Below are 19,806 nucleotides of genomic sequence, written 5' to 3' on the forward strand. Positions count from 1 at the left end.
ATACCCACCTTTCTATCTTATTCTTAAATGAGATCAATCTTTTCCTCCTCCTGCTTGTAACCTCTGCCTGCACCATAGTTCTGGCCCTTTCTTCTCCAAGTTCTCTCACTGCTCTGTGTGGCTCTCCACAGCTGTCCCTCCCATGCCCCTGTTCCTAGATTCCTTCCTGTCCCAATAACAAGGTATCTCTGATCAAAGCACAAAAGTATTAACTAGAAGTCTTTATACCTTTTTGACACAATCATAAGGCAGGAAAGAATTAATTTTTGTTGGCTTACCTTTTCATGATTGAAATACTTCATGACTGGAATATTTATTTTCACTTTTTAAGTGGATCTTTAAAGACAATGTCAAGTACAGATGCAAAAGGACAAAGACTCTATGACTATACTTAACATGAGGTCCCTAGAGTAGTCACTTTTGCAGAGAAAGACAGGACAATGGTGGTTATGGGGAAGGGAGAGAGACGGCATGAAAAATGGGGAGTTATTATTCAATGGGGACAGAGTTTCAGTTTGGGAAAATAAAGGGTTCTGGAGATGGATGGTGAGGATGGTTACAAAACAATGTGAATGTATAATGCCACTAAGTGTATACTCACAAATGATAAAAATGGTATATTCTATGTTATGTGTATTTTACCACAGTAAAAAAAGCAAAAAAGGCAGTTCCCGTCGTGGCTCAGCAAAAATCAATCTGAGTATCCATGAGGATGTGGGTTCGATCCTTGGCCTTGATCAGTGGGTTAAGTATCTGGCATTGCTGTGAGCTGCGATACAGGTCACAGACTTGGTTTGGATCCCGAGTTGCTGTGGCTATGGTATATGCTGGTGGCTATAGCTCCAATTGGACCCCTAGACTGGGGGGAAAAAAATTAAGACCAACATTTAATAAGCTGCTTTGTAAAATAACATGTACTTTGTTGTTTTCCTTTTTTTTAATTATTTTTTTTTTTAATTTTTTGCCTTTTTGCCTTTTCTAGGGCCACTCCCACGGCATATGGAGGTGCCCAGGCTAGGAGTTGAATCGGAGCTGTAGCTGCCGGCCTACATCAGAGCCCCAGCAACTCAGGATCCAAGCTGCATCTGTGACCTACACCACAGCTCACAGCAACGCCGGATCCTTAACCCACTGAGCAAGGCCAGGGATTTAACCCGCAACCTCATGGTTCCTAGTCAGATTTGTTAACCACTGAGCCACGACAGGAACTCCTGTTTTCCTTTTAATAAGCACCAAAGAAAACCTCTATAATGACCTTAAGAGAGCTTAAATGAGTAAATAAGATGAATATTTAACAAAACCAGTTGAAGCTTCATCAGAGCCCAAAATATAAAAAAGTGTAAACTTCTAAATATTGGTGTCGTTCTTCTCTATGAACTAGGAAATTGACCAAGCAGACTTAACTTCATTAAGTTCATGTAATCCATGCCTGCAAAGTGTGGGTGGCCTTCCTTCACAACCACAGCAAGTTCTTATTCTTGGAGCCAAGCTCTGTTGAAGGCACTTCCCTTTCCATCTTGACTGACTTTGGTCCAGAGGGAACAGAGAGGAGTAGGTAAGACAGAACCCGAGAACTGGTCCCCAAATCCGAGCCAGTGTGTGACTGCTGGCCTCTCAATAGTCTGAGATGAGCTGAAGGAAAAAACTTTTGTGGAATGCTGCTAAAGGCAAATCAACTATTAGAACAGAGTCACTGAATCTCAGTATGGAAAAGAACACCTCTGAGGCTGCTTGTCCAAACTGGTATTCCCTTTGCTATATGCCTGACAGTCACTGAGGCTCTTCATAAACACAACTTCCCTGAGTAACCTCATTCATTTTTAGACTGGTCTAGCTGTTGAAAAGTACCTCTCACATGGACTTTAATTCTGTCTCCCTCTAGCAAGACGTCTTTTAAAAAATTATTACATTTTATGGAGTTCCCATCGTGGCTCAGTGGTTAACGAATCCAGCTAGGAACCATGAGGTTTCGGGTTCGGTCTCTGGCCTTGCTCAGTGGGTTAGGGATCCAGGGTTGCCGTGAGCTACGGTGTAGGTCGCGTATGTGGCTCAGACCCCGCGTTGCTGTGGCTCTGGCGTAGGCTGGCAGCTGTAGCTCCAATTAGACCCCAGCCTGGGAATCCCCATATGCCGCAAGTGCAGCCCTAGGAAAGACAAAAAGACAAAAAAAAAAAAAAAATTACATTTTAAAACTTTAAATGTCTCAAAACATTTGACTTAGAAATAATCTTTCAGATGTACCAAAAAGAAAAATTGCAAATATTGTTCAAAGATTTTTCTTATATAGTCTTCATCCAGCTTTCCCTGTTAATATCTTATGTAACCATCAGTACAGTTATTAATACTAATAAATACTAACTAATCTATAGACTTTACACAAGTCTTGTTAATGGCTCTGTGACACCCTTTTTTGGGATCAGGATCCAATCTAAGCTCCTAGGATGCATTTAGTCCAAGTGCCTCCTCAGTATCCTTTTAACTGAGGAGCTCTGTAAATATTCCTCTTTCATAACTTTTGGAAAGAAAGTCCCTCAGTTTGGGTTGTCTGATGTTTCCTCATTAGATTCTGGTTGTGCATTTGGGGTACAGAAGTGATGTGGTTCTCTGTGCATCCTCCCAGGAGGTGCCTGGTGTTGGGGCTCCTCATTCCTGGGCAGGGCAACTTCCATCATCTGGCTCAGGTGAGATCTGCTAGGCTCCTCCACTGTGAAGATAATATTTTTCCTCTTTGTAATTATTAAGTATCTTGGGGAGAAATATTTTGAGACTATGTGAATATTTCTATTTCTCAAAGTTCCAGCCACTAGTATTTTTCACTTTTTTCTTTTTACAGCCATATCTGCGGCATATGGAAGTTCCCAGGTTAGGGGCTGAATCAGAGCTGCAGTAGCAGGCCTACACCACAGCCAAAGCGATGCAACGTCCAAGCCGTGTCTTCGATCTACAATGGGAACTCCAAATAACTTTTTTTTTTTTTTTTGTCTTTTTGCCATTTCTTGACCTGCTCCCATGGCATATGGAGGTTCCCAGGCTAGAGGTCGAATCAGAGCTGTAGCCACTGGCCTATACCACAGCCACAGCAACTTGGGATCCGAGCCGCATCTGTGACCTACACCACAGCTCACAGCAACGCCAGATCCTTAACCCACTGAGCAAGGCCAGGGATCGAACCCGCAACTTTATGGTTCCTAGTTGGAGTCGTTAACCACTGAGCCATGACGGGAACTCCCAAGTAACTTATTTTTAAATAGTTTTTTAAAATTTGATAAAATACACAAATCATAATATTTACCATTTTTATCATTGATAAGTATACATTTCAGTGGCATTATACATTCACACTGTTTTGTAACCATCCCTACCATACATCTCCAGAATACTTTTTGGAGTTCCCTTTGTGGCTTGGTGGGTAATGAAATCTGACTAGGATCCCTGAGGATGCAGGTTTGATCCCTGTCCTCAATCAGTGGGTTAAGGACCCAGCGTTGCTCTGAGCTATGGTGTAGGTTGCAGACACAGCATGGATCCCACGTTGCTGTGGCTGTGGTCTAGGTTGGTGGCTGTAGCTCCGATTCAACCCCTACCCTGGGAACTTCCATATGTCGAAGGTGCGGCCCTAAAAAAATTAAAAAAAAAAAAAAAAAAAAAAAAAAGCAGAACTTTTTATTTTCCCAAACCAAAACTCTATCCCCATTAAACAGAAACTCTCCATTTCCCCTGCCCACAGCCACCGGGAACCACCCTTCTCCTATCTTAACCCACTGAGCCACAATGGGAACTCCTTGGCTGCTAGTTTTTTGTTTTTGTTTTTTTTTTTTTAGGGCCGCACCTGTGGCATAGGGAGGTTCCCAGGCTAGGAGTCTAATTGGAACTATAGCCGCTGGCCTACACCACAGCCACAGCAAAGCAGGATCCAAGCCGTGTCTGTAACCTATACCACAGCTCATGGCAATGCTGGATCCTTAGCCCACTGAGAGAGGCCAGGGATCAAACCTGTGTCCTCATGGATGCTAGTCGGATTCATTAACCTCTGAGCCACGCCAGGAATCCCTTGGCTGCTAGTTTTAACATCTGTTATGATTCTTGCTTGAGATAAATAATTATTACTGTGATGGTTGCCAAAAGGTGATTTTTAAATTTTCATCATCCACTCTGTATCTGTTACTTGGGAGTTCTTTAAGAGCTTTCTTTTTTCATTTAGTTATTCATTCAGTTAGTATATTAGCATAAGGTCATGATATTTTATTCTAGGAGTTACAATTCATTATTATTATTTATCTGAAGCTCATATCATGACTGTAGTCTTGACCACTGAAGAGTTCCTTTGTCCTCTTATACTGGCTCCTGTATCTTTTTGATATGACCCCATAATTTTTTGAGCAATACACCAGAAACAGTTCCAGGCTCATCTTCTATTTTATCCTATCCCAGGCCTGGAACAGCATTTCTCCAGAGCCTTGATTCCTTTCACTGGAAAATGTTATTTGGAAAAAGACCTGGGTGCTGGGTGTGCTCACTGTAGAGGTGTCCCAGCTGCCCATCTCACACCCATACATATATATTTGGGTTTTTTGTTTGTTCGTTATTGCTTTCTAAGGCCGCGCCTCTGGCTTATGGAAACTCCCAGGCTAGGGGCTGAATCTGAGCTAGCTGCCAGCCTACACCACAGCCACAGCAACTCAGCATCCGAGCCATGTCTGCCACAGCTCACAGCAATGCTGGATCCTTAACCCACTGAGCAAGGCCAAGGACTGAACCTGCATCCTCATGGATACTAGTCAGATCCATTACCACTGAGCCATAACCAGAACACCCACACATTTGTAATTTCTTTCTCCGTCAGTGAGAAACCTGGCTCTTGTATCCACAATATTTATCTATTTGCTCAATCTTAGAATATATATAAAGTAGTTTAGGAATTACTAAGCCACAGTCCCATGAAAAACAAATTTATAAAAAACTTTTAAAAATTTTATTTTAGTCTTACATAGTCAAAATATTGTTTCCCAAAGTTACTTGGGCTACTTTTCTCCCCCGCCCCAACCTTAGTGTGGTTTCACTATTCATGGCCAGGGATCAAACCTGCACCTTCATGGATACTAGTCAGATTCATTTCTGTTAAGCCATTCACATTTTCTTTCCCCCTCGTTCCCACCTGCCCCTATAGGTAACCACACTCATCAGATTCTGGTTCACCCCTCCCGTGTGTACACAGTGTTGTTTTATATAAATGAGCAGATATTTGTATACTGATTTCCCCTTTTTTTTGCATGAAAAGGAGGCTACTATATTCACTCCCAGTTTGCTATTTTCATAACAATAGGAGTTCCCGGTTGCAGTGCAGCAGAGACAATCCAACTAGGAACCATGAGGATTGGGCTCGATCCGCGGGCCAAGGAGCGGGCCAAGGAAACGTCATTGCTGTGAGCTGTGGTGTAGGTCGCAGATGCGGCTCAGATCTGGCGTTGCTGTGGCTCTGGTGTAGGCTGGCGGCTACAGCTCCGATTTGACCCCTAGCCTGGGAACCTCCATATGCCCAAAGTGTGGCCCTAGAGAAGACAAAAAAAAAAAAAAAAAAAGCCAAAACTTAACAATATATCCTAGTTTGCAAAGGAATTAACAGTAGCGGGCCTGTTATTCTTATTTATTTATTTATTTATTTAGGCCATGCCCATGACACAGGTAAGTTCCCAGGAAAGGGACAGAACTTGTGCCACAGCAGTGACCCAAATCTTAACCTGCTGAGCCACAAGAGAACTCCCTGTTATTCTTAGAAAGGCCTGCTTACAAGGGAGGCCTCAGCCAGCACCTGGATCTCTTTCTGATTTTGGGAGTTTCCTCCATTCCCTAAGTGATAAGAGTGGCTCAGGGCATCTGTGCAACGATGTGGTTATAATGACCCTCCCTGCTCTCTTCCTGGGAAGTCTGGGGTTCTGATATGTGCTCGCCAGTCATGTCCATGTGACCAGCTCACATTAAAAACCCCAGGCTCCAATAAGCCCCCACAGACATTTCACAAATATTATCAGTTTGTTCCCAAAGGAAGTTAGGTGTGTGTGACACACTCAGACAGGACTCCTGGAAGCTTGTTCGCCATTTCCTCTAGACTTTGCCCCCATGGCCCTCTTCCCTCTGCTGACTGCTTTCTATCTTCTCACTGTAATTAACTGTAGCCGTGATCTGACATGTGCAGTATCCTGTGAGTTCTAATGAATCACCAAACCTAGAAATGGTCTTGGGGACCACGCATCTGGAAATCGCCCCCTATCTATACATGGAGATCTTCATTCTTTATTACAGTTGCACAGCGCTCCAAGTAAGGAGGTTTATATACCATAGTTTATTCAACCCCTCTCCTATCTGTGGACATTTAGTTTGCTTCAAACATTTTGCAATAATAAATAATGCTTCAAAGAATAACTTTGTGTATACGTATTTTTATATACGGATACACGTGCTACAGGTGTATCTTCAAGGCAGACACCTAGAAATGCTATGTACTGGGTCAACATGTCAGGGCACAGTAGATTTGGCAAGTGCAGCCCAATTCCTCTTCTGCAAGGTTGTATTAGGATACACTCCCACCAATCATGTGTGAGAACACCTTTTTCCTCACGGTCTTGCCCACAAGGTGTGTTGTCACAATTTTTCATTTTCGCCCATCTGGTAGGTTTCATAAAAACGGTATCACAGGAATTCCCGTCGTGGCTCAGCGGAAACAAATCTGACTAGTATCCATGAGGACACAGGTTCCACCCCTGGCCTCGCTTAATGTGTTAAGGGTCTGGCATTGCCATGAGCTGTGGTGTAGGTTGAAGATATGGCTCAAATCTGGCATTGCTGTGGCTGTGCTATAGGCCAGCGGCTATAACTTGGATTCAACCCCTAGCCTCCATGTGCCTTGGGTACGGCCCTTAAAAAGAAAGAAAAAAAAAAAAAAGTGCTATCACAGGTTATTTAAATTTGCATCTCTAATTGTGAGTGAGGTTGACCATTTTTATGTGTTTAAGCACAACACAACACACACACACAATGACTTACCTACTGAAATCTTTCCTCTATTTTTCTACTGGGCTTTTTCTTTTTTCTTTTTTTTTTTTTTTTGTCTTTCCTAGGGCTGCACCTGAGGCATATGGAGGTTCCCAGGCTAGGGGTCTAATCGGAGCTGTAGCCACCAGCCTATGCTAGAGACAGAGCAATGTGGGATCCGAGTCGCATATGCAACCTACACCACAGCCCACAGCAATGCCGGATCCCTAACCCACTGAACAAGGCCAGGGATTGAACCTGCAACCTCATGGTTCCTAGTCGGATTCATTAACCACTGAGCCACTATGGGCTTTTTCATCCCTTAACAGTTCTTTACATATTAGAGATATAAGCCCATTATCCATGATATATGTTGTAAATATGTCCTCCCAATTTGTCAGTCGTCTTTTCACTGTGTCTGTGGTGTTCTGCCAATCTAGCAAGAATTCTAATCCTGGGGTCCAGGATGTCTGGGGTCTGCAGACCTTCTGGGATGGTGTGTCTGTTTTTCAAAGACCTGCAGCATTCATCCAGATTTCTAAAGGTGCTGTGACCTGAGAATGTCAGGAGCTACCACTGCCCTAAAGCTTCCGTTGAGCTTAACTGTGCCCAACAAAACCATTCCACTGGACCCTCCATAGTCCTGAAGGCTTCTCTCATTTCCCAATTCTCCTCTTTTAGAGGAAGACCTAGTGACTTGGCCTCCAATGGGGCATTTTCGGGTTGTGTCACCAGTGTGAATTCTTATCCATGAATACATTCCTGGTTTTATATCTTCCTCCCACATGACACCAGGTTCAGTGTGGAAAGAAGGGGAGGACCTACTTGGGCCAGAAACCCCAAAATTGACTCATTCCTTGCTTCTCCTCTGCTCCCTCATGCACCCCCTGTATCTTAGCTCATCTGAGTGCAGGGGGAGGTGGGGAGAGGACTGTGAGCCTGATACTCTAGCTACTGGCTAACCAACACTCAAGAACACTCTCCACCTGTCATATTCTGATAATGTGTACATATTATTGGCCACACCCACAGCATATGGAAGTTCCCAGGCCAGGGATCAAGTCCAAGTCACAGCTGCGACCTACACTACAGCTGCAGCAGTGCTGGATCCTTAACCCACTGTGCCACAGCAGGAACTTCCCTGATAATACACACTAAGAGCAAATTGGCTTTTCTTGGCAGGCACACTACAAAGTCAACTCTACCTAATCAGTTAAAACCCGTAGGTCTTCTATTTTACCCTTGTGTAGTTCTCTTTATGAAATCAAGTACAAAATCTTGCATTTATGCCTATTAAATTTCATTTTGCTTTACACAATTCAAAACAGAATCTACCACTGGTGGAGTTAAAAAGGAGAGGTTTAAAAAAGGAACAAAAAGGAGTTCCCGACGTGGCAACGAATCCGACTAGGAACCATGAGGTTGCCGGTTCGATCTATGGCCTTGCTCAGTGGGTTAAGGATCCGGCGTTGCCGTGAGCCATGGTGTAGGTTGCAGATGCGCCTTGGATCCTGTGTTGCTGTGGCTGTGGTATAGGCTGGCAGCTACAGCTCTGATTGGACCCCAAGCCTGGGAACCTCCATGTGCTGTGGTATGGCCCTGAAAAAAGATCAAAAAATAAAAAAGGAACAAAAAGAGCCATCTTCTAGTTCTCAGGCTGTGTGGTGTGTAAATATGTCTGTATGTGCATGTATAGATAGAAGTACGGTGTTCATTAAAATATACATACTTTCCTTTTATATCAAATATTACATTAAGAAATTTTTCATCTTATTAGATGCAACCCACCATATCAAGTAAGGAAGTTTCAGATCTGTTACTCATTAAACTATATTTTTAAGGATATGTCATGACAGCATAAAAACTGATACTATATTCAACTGTTACTTAATGCTTTATCTATTCCTAATTATGGTTAATATATGCAGCTTACTAATGACAATCAATTGCCCCATAAACTGTGTAAAGAAATGATATACTTATCAGGTGGGGAATGAAGCCTAGCCCAGGAAGCCCAGAAAATACGAATTTATTAGTGGATTTAGAGCAGGGGTTGGCAAACTACAGCCTGTGCTTTTATGTACAACACCTTACTGTAATCAGCCACTCATATTTCTAAGTATCGTCTAGGCCTGCTTGCAAGCAACAACGGTAGAACCGAGCAGTTTCAACAGAAGCCATGTGGCGTATAAAGCTTAAAATATTTACTATTTGGTCTTTTACACAAAAAAGCTTACTAACTCCTGGTCTAAGGCACCATCCGGGGGAGAAAGTAAGCTTTTTTTTTTTCCCTTGTCTTTTTTAAGGGTTGTACCCACGGCACATAGGTTCCCAGGCTAGGGGTTGAAATGAAGCTGCAATTGTCAGTCTATGCCACAGCCACAGTAAATGCCAGATCCAAGCAGCATGTGCAACCTACACCACAGCTCATGGCAATGCCGGATCCTTAATCCACTGAGCGGGACCAGGGATCAAACCTGCATCCTCATGGATACTAGTTGGGTTTGTTAACACTGAGCCACAACAAGAACTCCTCTGAAAGTAAGTTTTCTAGTCCACTTGGCAGGTAAAATTCCTTTAGGAATTGGGGTCCATCAGGCTATCCTAGCCTACTAACCATTAGTCTCACTTAACTAATCCCCCTTATTCTAATTTCAAACTCACAGAGATTTGATTTTCCATGCCCTACCAAGCAGTAGTGTATTAGCAAAAGAACCAGCTTTCTGATTTATGCTTCAGCCTCTCCTGAAGTTGGTTAGCTTGGATCAGTCCTTTGGAGACCATCACCTCTACTGTACAAAAAAATTTAAGTCCAGTTTTTGGACCTGCAAAACTTAGGACTTACGTCTGAAATGTGGAGACTCCTCAAGGGTATCCATCTTACGAAGGCCTACGTGGGTGAACAATCTCCCTCAAAGATATCTCTGTGACACCTCACTCCATCTTAAACCTGATGCTACCAAAACTCAAGGAATGGTACCCACAACCCATCGTTCCTTAACATCCGACAACTACCTGAAATTCCATAGGACAATCACAGAGATTCAACATTCTATGTGCAGTGGCTGCTTCAGAGGACTGAGACTTTAAGAGATAAGCACTTTCTCTCTTCAAGTGTCTGATGTGACACAATTGGTTTTTAAAGATCACCAAAAGAAAGTAAATGTCAAAATCAACATTTTGGAAATGTTTCAAAAATGAACCATAAGCTACCTGTCAGCATCTGTACTTCATCCTGTGAAGTGTTTCTCCAGCTGGAAAGCTGCCGTTCACACTCAACTCATCTGCATCCAGATCTCGGCTCTTACCTGGCTGGGGCTGGGCTTTTCTTCGGCAGCTGTGGGACACTGATGTGGGTCTTCCTCTGCTCCCTCACAGGGGTCTCTGACAATCTCCGCCTGGTCCCCTCCATCTCTGAAGACCTTTAGCTCCAGGCTCTTGGCTTTCTCTTCCCTATCCAAGATCCCAGAGGCCACAGAACCTTCTGCTCTGGAGTCCACCAGCCCACACCGCCCAGGCTCACCCCTGTGGTCCAAGGTCACAGGGGGTTCTTCACAACAATGTTCCGTGGGGGTCCTCTGCAATTCCAAGGGCGCTGCCCTACTCTGACTTACATGAGAGCTGCAGGCTCCGAGTTTTACATCTGGAATCACACTCGGCTCAGGGTCAGCATGAAGCTCTTTGGAGACACTTACTGGGAGTTCAGAGTATAATTCCTGTACCACGGCAGACATGGAGGAATCAAGCGGGATGGGCTGAGTCTCTACTCCGGATGACAGCATTAGGGCAGATGCAGATTATGGAGTCAAGTCTTTTACATCAAACGGCTCACCCTGACACAAATCAAAGGAAGGGATAAAAGTTTAAAACTTTGCAGGGTAGAAGGACACTGTCTCAGATCAAACCAGCTAAAATAAAGGCAAAAAATTCCACCTCAAATGCCAGCATTATCTGGCGCCAAAAAACCCTCCTTAACAGACTGCGAATTTGAAGAAAAAGAACTACCTTAAACCTTTAATAGACATCTGTCTAATCTCAATTCAAATGCTGCCTTATGAACAATTCTTATTTTTAATCTGGATTCAAATGTAGATGAGAATGGGACAAGTCTAAGCATTCAAGGACAGACCTGACAGAAACTAGAAGATAAAGATGATTTTCTGGTGTTCCCGCTGTGGTGCAATGGGTTAAGAATCTGCAGTGACTCAGATTGCTGAGGAGGCATGGGTTTGATACCTGGCCCAGCTCAGTCAGTTAAAGGATCTGGCATTGCTGCAGCTGTGGCTCAGATTCAATCCCTGGCCTGGGAATTTCCAGATGCCGTGGGTGAGGCCATTAAAACAACAAAAAAGATAGTTTTCTATTTGTTTCAGGTTGTGAATCTTGCCTATTTGGTTCACTGCTATATCCTCACTGCCTGGAATAGTTGCTTCACACATAGTAGGTGCTCAGAAAATACTTACTGAATTAATATATACCGAGAGACTATAACGAATGTGATTCACTGACATTTTTTCATTAAGAATTCTCTTTGGAAAAAGAGAGAAAACAGAATTCCACTCCTTTACTGCTGAGTGAACAATCAAGCCATGTCTACACAGGCTGGCACCAGACGTGACTAAACCAACTCTTGGGCAGAATCCATCCTGACTTCTACCCAGCATCTTGAGATTTCCCAAGTACCCTCACAGATGTTACTCAGGTGATTCTCACAACAGCCCTGTAAGTTGGCAGAGCAGCCATCACCTTCCTGCTGTAGGCTCTAACACCACACCTCAAGAATAGAAGGGTGACCTGCCTGAAAATTGCATGGTTAACCAAGGGGGCTTGCTGGGGGCTTCCACAATATTGGAAAGGTTTCGGTTATTGCACTGGGTAATGGAAACATGGGTTACTTGCTACAATATGTATAACTAAGTAGTTCATGATACTACATTATTAATCAACACACACACACACACACACATACACAGATAGGGAATGATACACCCAAAACCAGGGTTTCCTGGCTAGTAACTTTTCTGTTTTAGTTTACTGAACGCATGCAGTTTCCACCACAAAATCCACTGGAACTGATCGTGGTGGAAATGGTTAACCAAATGAAATACTGCCCACTTTCATTCTTGATGTTTTCCCTAACCCTAAACAGGAGGAGGGGGAAAGTGAGAGTATTTGGCAGCTCAGAGTTCATAACAAGGATTTATCAGAGGTACTGACAATAAATCCCTTTGGGCAAAAAGCACATAGGACAGGATGTTTCCAAAAGCCAGCCAATTTCTCCTCCTCACATCCATCTTTCCCCCAAACAAATATATTACATTTAAGTACAACCCAGTGCCAGCTGTGAACCATTCTGTCTGCTGAGCTGTATCACCTTCTCCACCAGCTACATCAGGTTTTGAGCATCAGGAACTCACCGACACTCCTTGGAACTCCTTACTGCTCAGCGCCCTTGGTCTCTATTCATACCCTGACCATCTGGGGGAGCCCACAGAGGCCACTTATGCAAAGGTGCCAGCTCCTTGAGTCGCCTTCGGTTGACAACCGTTCCTCCTTGATAGAAGATCCCCTACACTGACCCATGCAGCCTGGACTGGAGCTGGGGGCTGAGGAAGGGCAAGTGACAGGTCCTCTCATTTTGGACTGCTCTGCTTCCTCCTGGTTTTCCAACCTGTGGTGATGGTTCCCTTATGTCCCAATGCCCTCATCCACTCAGCATCATTCAAGGAACAGTACTCAAAGGTCCAAGGATACAATGCAACACTACTAACGTAAATACTAGAAATTACAGGAAAGCAGATGACTAGTCCAGAAGTCTGAGGTAACACAGGAAGGCTAGTGGAGAAACATGAATCCCAGAGAAGCAGGCAGAGACACACTGGTGTGCACAGGAGTGCAGTGAGAATTGAGGAGGCTCTCAGAAACAGTGCTGACAGAAGCATTCTCTTTGGAGCTAGTCTCCCCCTTTCCCCTCCAGCTCCATTATTTCTAGTGGTATTTAAAAATTATTTTAGACAAAAATAATAATAATAATAATAATAATCTGGAGTTCCCGTTGTGGCGCAGTGGTTAATGAATCTGACTAGGAACCATGAGGTTGCAGGTTCGGTCCCTGCCCTTGCTCAGTGGGTTAACGATCTGGTGTTGCCGTGAGCTGTGGTGTAGGTTGCAGACGCAGCTCGGATCCTGCATTGCTGTGGCTCTGGCGTAGGCTGGCAGCTACAGTTCTGATTCGACCCCTAGCCTGGGAACCTCCATATGCCGCGGAGGCGGCCCAAGAAATGGCAAAAAGACGAAAAAAAAAAAAAATTTTATCTTGGCCACACCTGCGGCATATGGAAGTTCCTAGGGCAGGGATCCAACCCATGCCACGATGGAAAAAATAAAATAATCTAAAAAACAAAAAAACAACCTTCTGAGCCATCAGGGAATTCCTCCAGGGATACTTTAGATTTTAAGGGTGTGTGTGTGGTGGGGGGTGTTAAGGCATAAATGGAATTGTTATTTGATGCCTCCCCACCCCCCAAAAAAGGGCAGGAAGGAATTCCTGTTGTGGCTTGCAGGGGGGGGGGGGGGGTTAAGAATCCGACTAGTGGAGTGACTAGTGGAGTTCCCGTAGTGGCTCAGTGGTTAACAAATCTGACTAGGAACCATGAGGTTGCAGGTTTGATCCCTGACCTTGCTCAGCGGGTTAAGGGTCCGGCGTTGCCGTGAGCTATAGTGTAGGTTGCAGATGCAGCTGGTGTAGGCCAGCGGCTACAGCTCCAATGAGACCCCTAGCCTGGGAACCTCCATATGCCATGGGTGTGGCCCTAAAAGAGGAAAAAAGACAAAAAAAAAAAAGAATCCGACTAGTATCTGTGAGGATGTGAGTTTGATCCCTGGCTTCACTCAGTGGGTTAAGGATCCGAAATTGCTACAAGCTGTGTAGTAGGTGGCAGACGCAGCTCAGATTCGCACTGCTGTGGTGTAGGCCAGCAGCTGCAGCTCAAATTCAACCTTTAGCCTGGGAACTTCCATATCCCAAGGGTGCGGCCCTAAAAAGACAATAATAACAACAACAACAAAAAGACAGGAAGTGCTCAATTTAATTTGGTACAGTTTCCCTTTCCCATCGGCAGACACAATCCAGCTTTGGCTGTCACTCTGCATACAGACTGAAAGGCCTTGTGTGGGAAGGGCTGTGTGTAAGAGCAGGTATGTGGATGGAGATGGGCTCTCTGGATCTCCTGGCCCCTCAGATCCTCCATGTTCTCAAGTTCACACCTTCCTGCCTGGGTGAGCTTCACCTTTTTTTGATGACCTCATCTTATCATGCAGCCTCTCTGCTCTGAAGATGACTCAAAACTGTCCCTTTAAGCACAGAGTAACCACAGGGCCCAGTGACTCCACTTGGAGGAATATGTGCAGAAACCACAAAAAAACTGTGCACGGATGTTCAGTGTAGCACTTTCCACAAGAGCCAAAATGTGGAAACAACTCAAAATGTCCATCAACTGATGAATCAATCACGCAAATGTGGTCTGTCCACACAATGGAGTATTACTTAACCATGAAAAGAAATAAGGTGCAGCTTTATGATGCAATGCGGATGCAGCCCCAAAACGTTATATAAGTAAAAGAGGCCAGTCACAGAAGACCACATATTAGAAAATCTCATTTACCTGAAATGTCCAAGGTAGGCAAATCTAGAGTCAGTGAGTGGCTTAGCGGTCTCTTACTGCTGGGTGAGTTAGAGAAACAGGGAGTGGCTGCTGACAGAATTTCTTTTAGGGGCGATAAAAATGTTCTAAAATTGATGCGGTGATGGCTATGCAACCCTGTGACTATGCCAAACACTGCTGAATTGTACAATTTAAGTTGGTGAACTGTAATATAAAGCTGATTTTAAAAAAGAAAGAAACCAGTCCCTAGTCCCAACCTTGTTTCAGTTGTGACCTATGTTTCACTCACAAGGATGGCACCCCTCCAAACTTAACGTGCCTAAAATAGAACCCATTCAACCCAGCAAATAAGTGATTTACTGCTATACACAAACAGCTATGAGAGACAAGGATGAGTAAGATGCACTCAATAAACTTACATGCTTATTTTTCACCCCACTGCCTCTTAGAAATGGCACCCCCATCACCCCAGAGCTCAGGCTTGAATTCTCAAAGGTAACTGTATCTGACTGTCCACAAGTCACTCAACTAACACACCCATGGACCCAATGCCAGCCATGTCTCTAGCAAACCTCACTCCCTTCCATCTCCATGGTCCTAACTCAAGATTTTTTTGAAATGTAGGATCATGCACAAAGACACCCTTACTAAACAGATCTTTATCACGAAGAGGCAATACCGGAGTTCCTGTCGTGGCGCAGTGGTTAATGAATCCGACTAGGAACGATGAGGTTGCAGGTTCGATCCCTGGCCTTGGCTCAGTGGGTTAAGTATCCAGCGTTGCCATGAGCTGTGGTGTAGGTTGCAGACATGGCTCGATTCCCGAGTTGCTGTGGCTCTGGCATAGGCCGGCGGCTACAGCTCCGATTAGAACCCTAGCCTGGGAACCTCAATATGCCGTGGGAGCGGCCCTAGAAAAGGCAAAAAGACAAAAAAAATTTAAAAATTAAAAAAAAAAAACCAAAGAGGCAATACTGATAATCACAAAAAACAGCTCAAAATTTTCCTCAGGGAAAACAGTGCTGCTACCTTTCCTATGCCTCCATCTATGCTGTAAATTGGCATTGACCAAAATGGAATTGTCACCAAAAGCTTTGGCCACCAAAAGATAACACTCCCAATTTACAAAAGCCTATCACCAGAAAGCCACCATATCTTGAAAATTTTATTTGGCAGAGACATAATTCCAACTTTTCAACATGTGAAAACAACTGGGCACACTGTCTCCTTTTCCTCCCAACCCAATTCTGGGTGCTTAACTTTCTCAGCAGTATGTGCAGTTGAGTCACCAAGAACAGCCAAGTGCCTCAGCTGGAACCCTTAGAGATGAAGTAATATTTAGATGCAGGCCTGGAGTAGCAGTTTGCAATTATTCTCAGCTCACTAGCTCGAATCATAAACTCTCCACTCCATTTTCACCATGGAGATACAAGTAATGCCAGAAGACCTCAGAAACAGGATAGAGTTTTACCATTCGAGTTCTTTAAAACTAAATTTCTGAGGCATCCCCACCGCGGAAGAGAAGGTTAAGAAGCTGACTACAGCGGCTTGGGTTGCTGAGGAAGTGTGGGTTTGATCCCTGGCCCAGTGCAGTGGGTTAAAGGATACGGCATTGCTGCAGCTGTGACTCAGATTTAATCCCTGCCCAGGAACGTCCATATGTGGCAGGTGCAGCCATTAAAAAAACAAAAAGAAAAATTAAATTTCTGAACATAACAGAGCAATTTTAAATGATTTAAAAAACTGAAGTTTTTATATTAAAATGTTAAACATGAAGTAAGAGGGAAAAGTGAGTAACACGTGCTTATAAAATGTAGACAGGGATTTATGGCTTAATCCTTACTAATGATCTACTGGATGAGGATACCAGATAATTACCTAGTTTGAGGTATAAGCAAAAAACAACCCATAGATTCACAAGCTCTTCCCAGCTGTTACTGGCTTGTTATCTCTTCCATTGACACAAATATGAACTAGATTGTGTAGGGGATGGATATGTCCCTGGGGGGGGGGAAGGCTAACATTTATAGAGAGTATGCAGTGCAATTATTCCAATAAAAGAAAAATTCCTTTTGAATTGAGAACAATCACCTCCCAATCTTCTATTTCAGGTGCAGAATCCGTGCTGGGAGACCAGGGTCCCTATCCTGCTTCTCAATAGCGTCACAGCCTTGCAAGTGTCATTGAACTTTCTTGGGCTTGTTTTTCACATGTAAAACAGATAAATTAAACAAAATAATCTCAAAGCATCCTGCTACCCATAAAAATCCCCAGAGTCTAAATAACTTTCCTACTTCACTTTGTTTCAGCAAAACACACCTACTAACACCAACAGCAGCACAGAGCTCAGACTAATCCCCACCGCAAGTACTCAGGGGCAAATGAGGTAATTTAAGAACACTTTAAATACGAAAAGGATAGAAAGCTATTCTTTAGTGTGTCTTGGGGCAATTTGGAAGTGTTAATTCCTATCCCAGTGAATAACAAAAGCCAAGAGGAGGGTGGGGGAAACTACCAGTGAAAGATTAACATTGCAGCTTTCAGCCTCATTATAATACATTTTCTAATACTAAAAACCTGACAAAGGGGCAACTTCTACTTTAGTCAATTTAACACTCCCCAAGACTCTGAACCCCCCAAGTTCTGAGAGTACAAAGTTTACAGCAGTAAGCAAAAAAAGAAAAAAAAATCAAAGAAATCAGCAGAACAAAAAACCATATGCCTCAATAATCCCAAGTGTGGAGGTCTCCCTTCCCTTTAATTCCAAAGCTAAGGGGCTGCTCTTAATGAAAGGCAGCATAACAACACCAGGCACTGCCCCACTTGTGTCAAGGGACAATACTCACAATAATGGTCAGGCCTTCAGAAGTTCACACTCCTTTCACCTTGAGAAAGGGGCTTTCTTTTGCAAAGATTCGGACACTGTAGCCAATCCCTCCCTGAGGGAATTCGGAGAAGGGGGCCTCTTCTTGAGCAGAGAAAGAAGACTCTTTTAACAAGATTTCTAGACAAACTGAAAGTGGGGCAGGGACATCGGTATCCTACACAGGGCCCAGCTCTCCCACACGGAGTCCACAGGAAATCTCGACAACACTAAGCACTGCTTCCCTGTTCTTCCCTTTATTAGCATGCAGGGAAAGGATCCCTCTGTCTCCACATGGGGAGTGAAACAGTGAAAATGCTCCTGACTTCTACTGACAAAGACTGCATAAAAGATTTTCATTCCTTTTTCAAAAGAAGGGGAGAAAAGAAACCATCTGTGCCACTCTAAATATACAGCAGGAAAGAGTCCTCCCCTCAAAGGTATAGAGTCTTATTTTTCCTGGGAAAGCAAGAGAAAGTAGTTGGAAGATGAGTCTTTGGAAGAGGGGGCCGTGCAGATGAGATAGAAGGAAGCTATTTTGTTGCTAGAACAAGTAGGGAGACAGAGAGGGCATCTCCGACCAGTAGCGAAGAATGGTAGTTTCTGTGGACAAAGGAAAGGCTGGCTTCTGGTAACAGATCTCCCTCTAGGAGTACAGACCTGCTTCCAAAAACATTCTCCTCTCCCCACCGCCACCGCCATTATTCTAATTGAGACCTTCTTTGTTAATTTGGGAAATAAGGTAGGTAAGAGAGAAGGAGTGCCTCTTTCTCTGCCCCAGGTGAAAAGCCTTCTCTCTTGAGAGAAAGTGATGGCGGGGGGCGAGGGGAGGGGAATAGAAGGAGCCTGCATGGAAAAATGTTTCTCTGTGGAAGATACTAGTTACCTTTTTTAAAAAACAAATAAGTAACAGTAATAGCAACAATGTGCCAAAAAGTTACAACGTACTAAGCACACTCACACAAAATTTCCTTTAGCCATTAGGACAATTCTCGGAAAAGAGTACCCAAATTAGAGATGGGGTGACTGAGAAAAGGTGAAGCAATTAGTCAAGGTCACAAAGATGGGAACTGGGAGACACAGGCTGGCATCCATCACACTCCAAACGCAGGGCTCTTCATTGTGCAAGGGAAGAGAGCTCAAGACACACCAAGAGACTCGGGAGCAGAGAAGCGAGGCTCCCTCTGTGGATGGGACTGGGGGAGGGGAGAAAGGCTGACTTCCACCACCACAAAGTAAATTCAGGGTCGTCTTCTCTGTATCTCGGGGTAAAGGCGAAAAATAAGGAGGAAAGGTAGGTCACCCTCTTACAGGGGGTAAAAAAAAAAACCTTCTGTCACTTTTAGGCAAGTTGAGTCTCCTCACCTGGGAGTCGCTGACCAAAAGAGAGATCCCCACCCCACCCCCCTAAAATAAGTTAGGAATCACCCTCTCGCACACGGGAGCGGATCCCCCTTTGCTGACAAGCGCACTGGAGCAGGAGAAGCACGTTTGCCCACGACAAGGGGCGTCGCCCTCCCGGAGGAGAGAAGTTGGGGGGTCCCTCGCCATATCGAGGTCGAACAGGAGTCTCTCATTCCCCGCGGAGCCATGACTCAGAGAAGCCGTTTTCCTCTCGCAACGCGGGGCCCGGTCTCCTCCCTCTCCCCGGGTCGCTCCGCGTCCTCAGCACAGCCTGCGTTCCCTTCAGCGCCCTGAGAAGGCGGGGGGCCCGGGCTCCCTTCAGCCTGCACCGCCCGGCGGAGGGTCGACTCAAGCTGGAGTGGGGCGGGGCGGATATGCCCGAAGCCTTCGCTTCCCCAGCTTCTTACCCTGAGGCCTGCTCCGCGGCCCGCGCTCGCCCCGCCAGCCCAGCCTCTGCAGCCGCAGCCCCGACGCCTCCAAGTCTACCTGAGCCTGCGGAGCCCCGCGAGCCCGGAGGCGCTCCGGCCGCCGCCGCCTCTTCGTCTCTATGGTCCCCCCGCACTTCCTCATCCGGGCCCGGGCCAGCCATGCGGGCTCGCCCAAGTCCCGCCTTCGCACCGCGCGCGCGCGGGCGCGCACTCCTAAGGACGGCTCTTCCTGCGTGGGACCTCCCTCCCTCTGTTAGCTTGTGCCGCCCTCTGCCCCGCCCCTGAGGCCTGGACTGTTAAAGGGAAACACACCTTTTAACTCTGCTCCTGCTGAGCTCAGGGTCAGCGTCTGATTCCACTGTTACCGCCGTGATCCAGTCCCTTTTTCCGGCCCGAATGACTGCAACTCCAGGGCCCT

The 19,806-nt window shown here is 45.0% G+C and overlaps 1 protein-coding gene and 1 long non-coding RNA gene across 22 annotated transcripts in view; one reads left to right on the top strand and one right to left on the bottom strand.

The window, feature by feature from the left end:
* Window positions 1-19,507, bottom strand: part of PRR14L (proline rich 14 like) — a 66,174-nt gene extending 46,667 nt beyond the window's left edge. For 9 of the 21 annotated variants that reach the window (XR_001300925.3, XR_014825928.1, XR_014825929.1 and 6 more), the window contains exons 1-2: window positions 19,368-19,507; window positions 10,338-10,862 (exon numbers count right to left, since the gene is read on the bottom strand). Coding sequence is in view for 4 of the 21 variants with exons in the window: in XM_001925039.5 (XP_001925074.3) it covers window positions 10,338-10,811 (474 nt within the window). In the remaining 17 variants the exon portion in view is untranslated. Of the gene's footprint in view, window positions 1-10,242; window positions 11,328-11,443; window positions 12,376-19,367 lie in introns of those variants that run through there. The other 12 variants (XR_014825930.1, XR_014825933.1, XR_014825932.1 and 9 more) reach the window with 5 other exon arrangements.
* LOC146396650 (uncharacterized) lies at window positions 915-18,668 on the top strand. Its single transcript, XR_014825979.1, has 2 exons — window positions 915-1,995; window positions 13,717-18,668. It is a non-coding gene; the product is annotated as an uncharacterized LOC146396650 (long non-coding RNA).
* Window positions 19,508-19,806: the final 299 nt, after the last annotated feature.

This window comes from Sus scrofa, chromosome 14 (assembly GCF_054392235.1).
Source record: "Sus scrofa isolate SSC_HxYL_T2T_F1_AM1 chromosome 14, Sscrofa_HxYL_maternal_Yorkshire_Landrace_v2.0, whole genome shotgun sequence".
NCBI classification, from domain to species: domain Eukaryota; kingdom Metazoa; phylum Chordata; class Mammalia; order Artiodactyla; family Suidae; genus Sus; species Sus scrofa.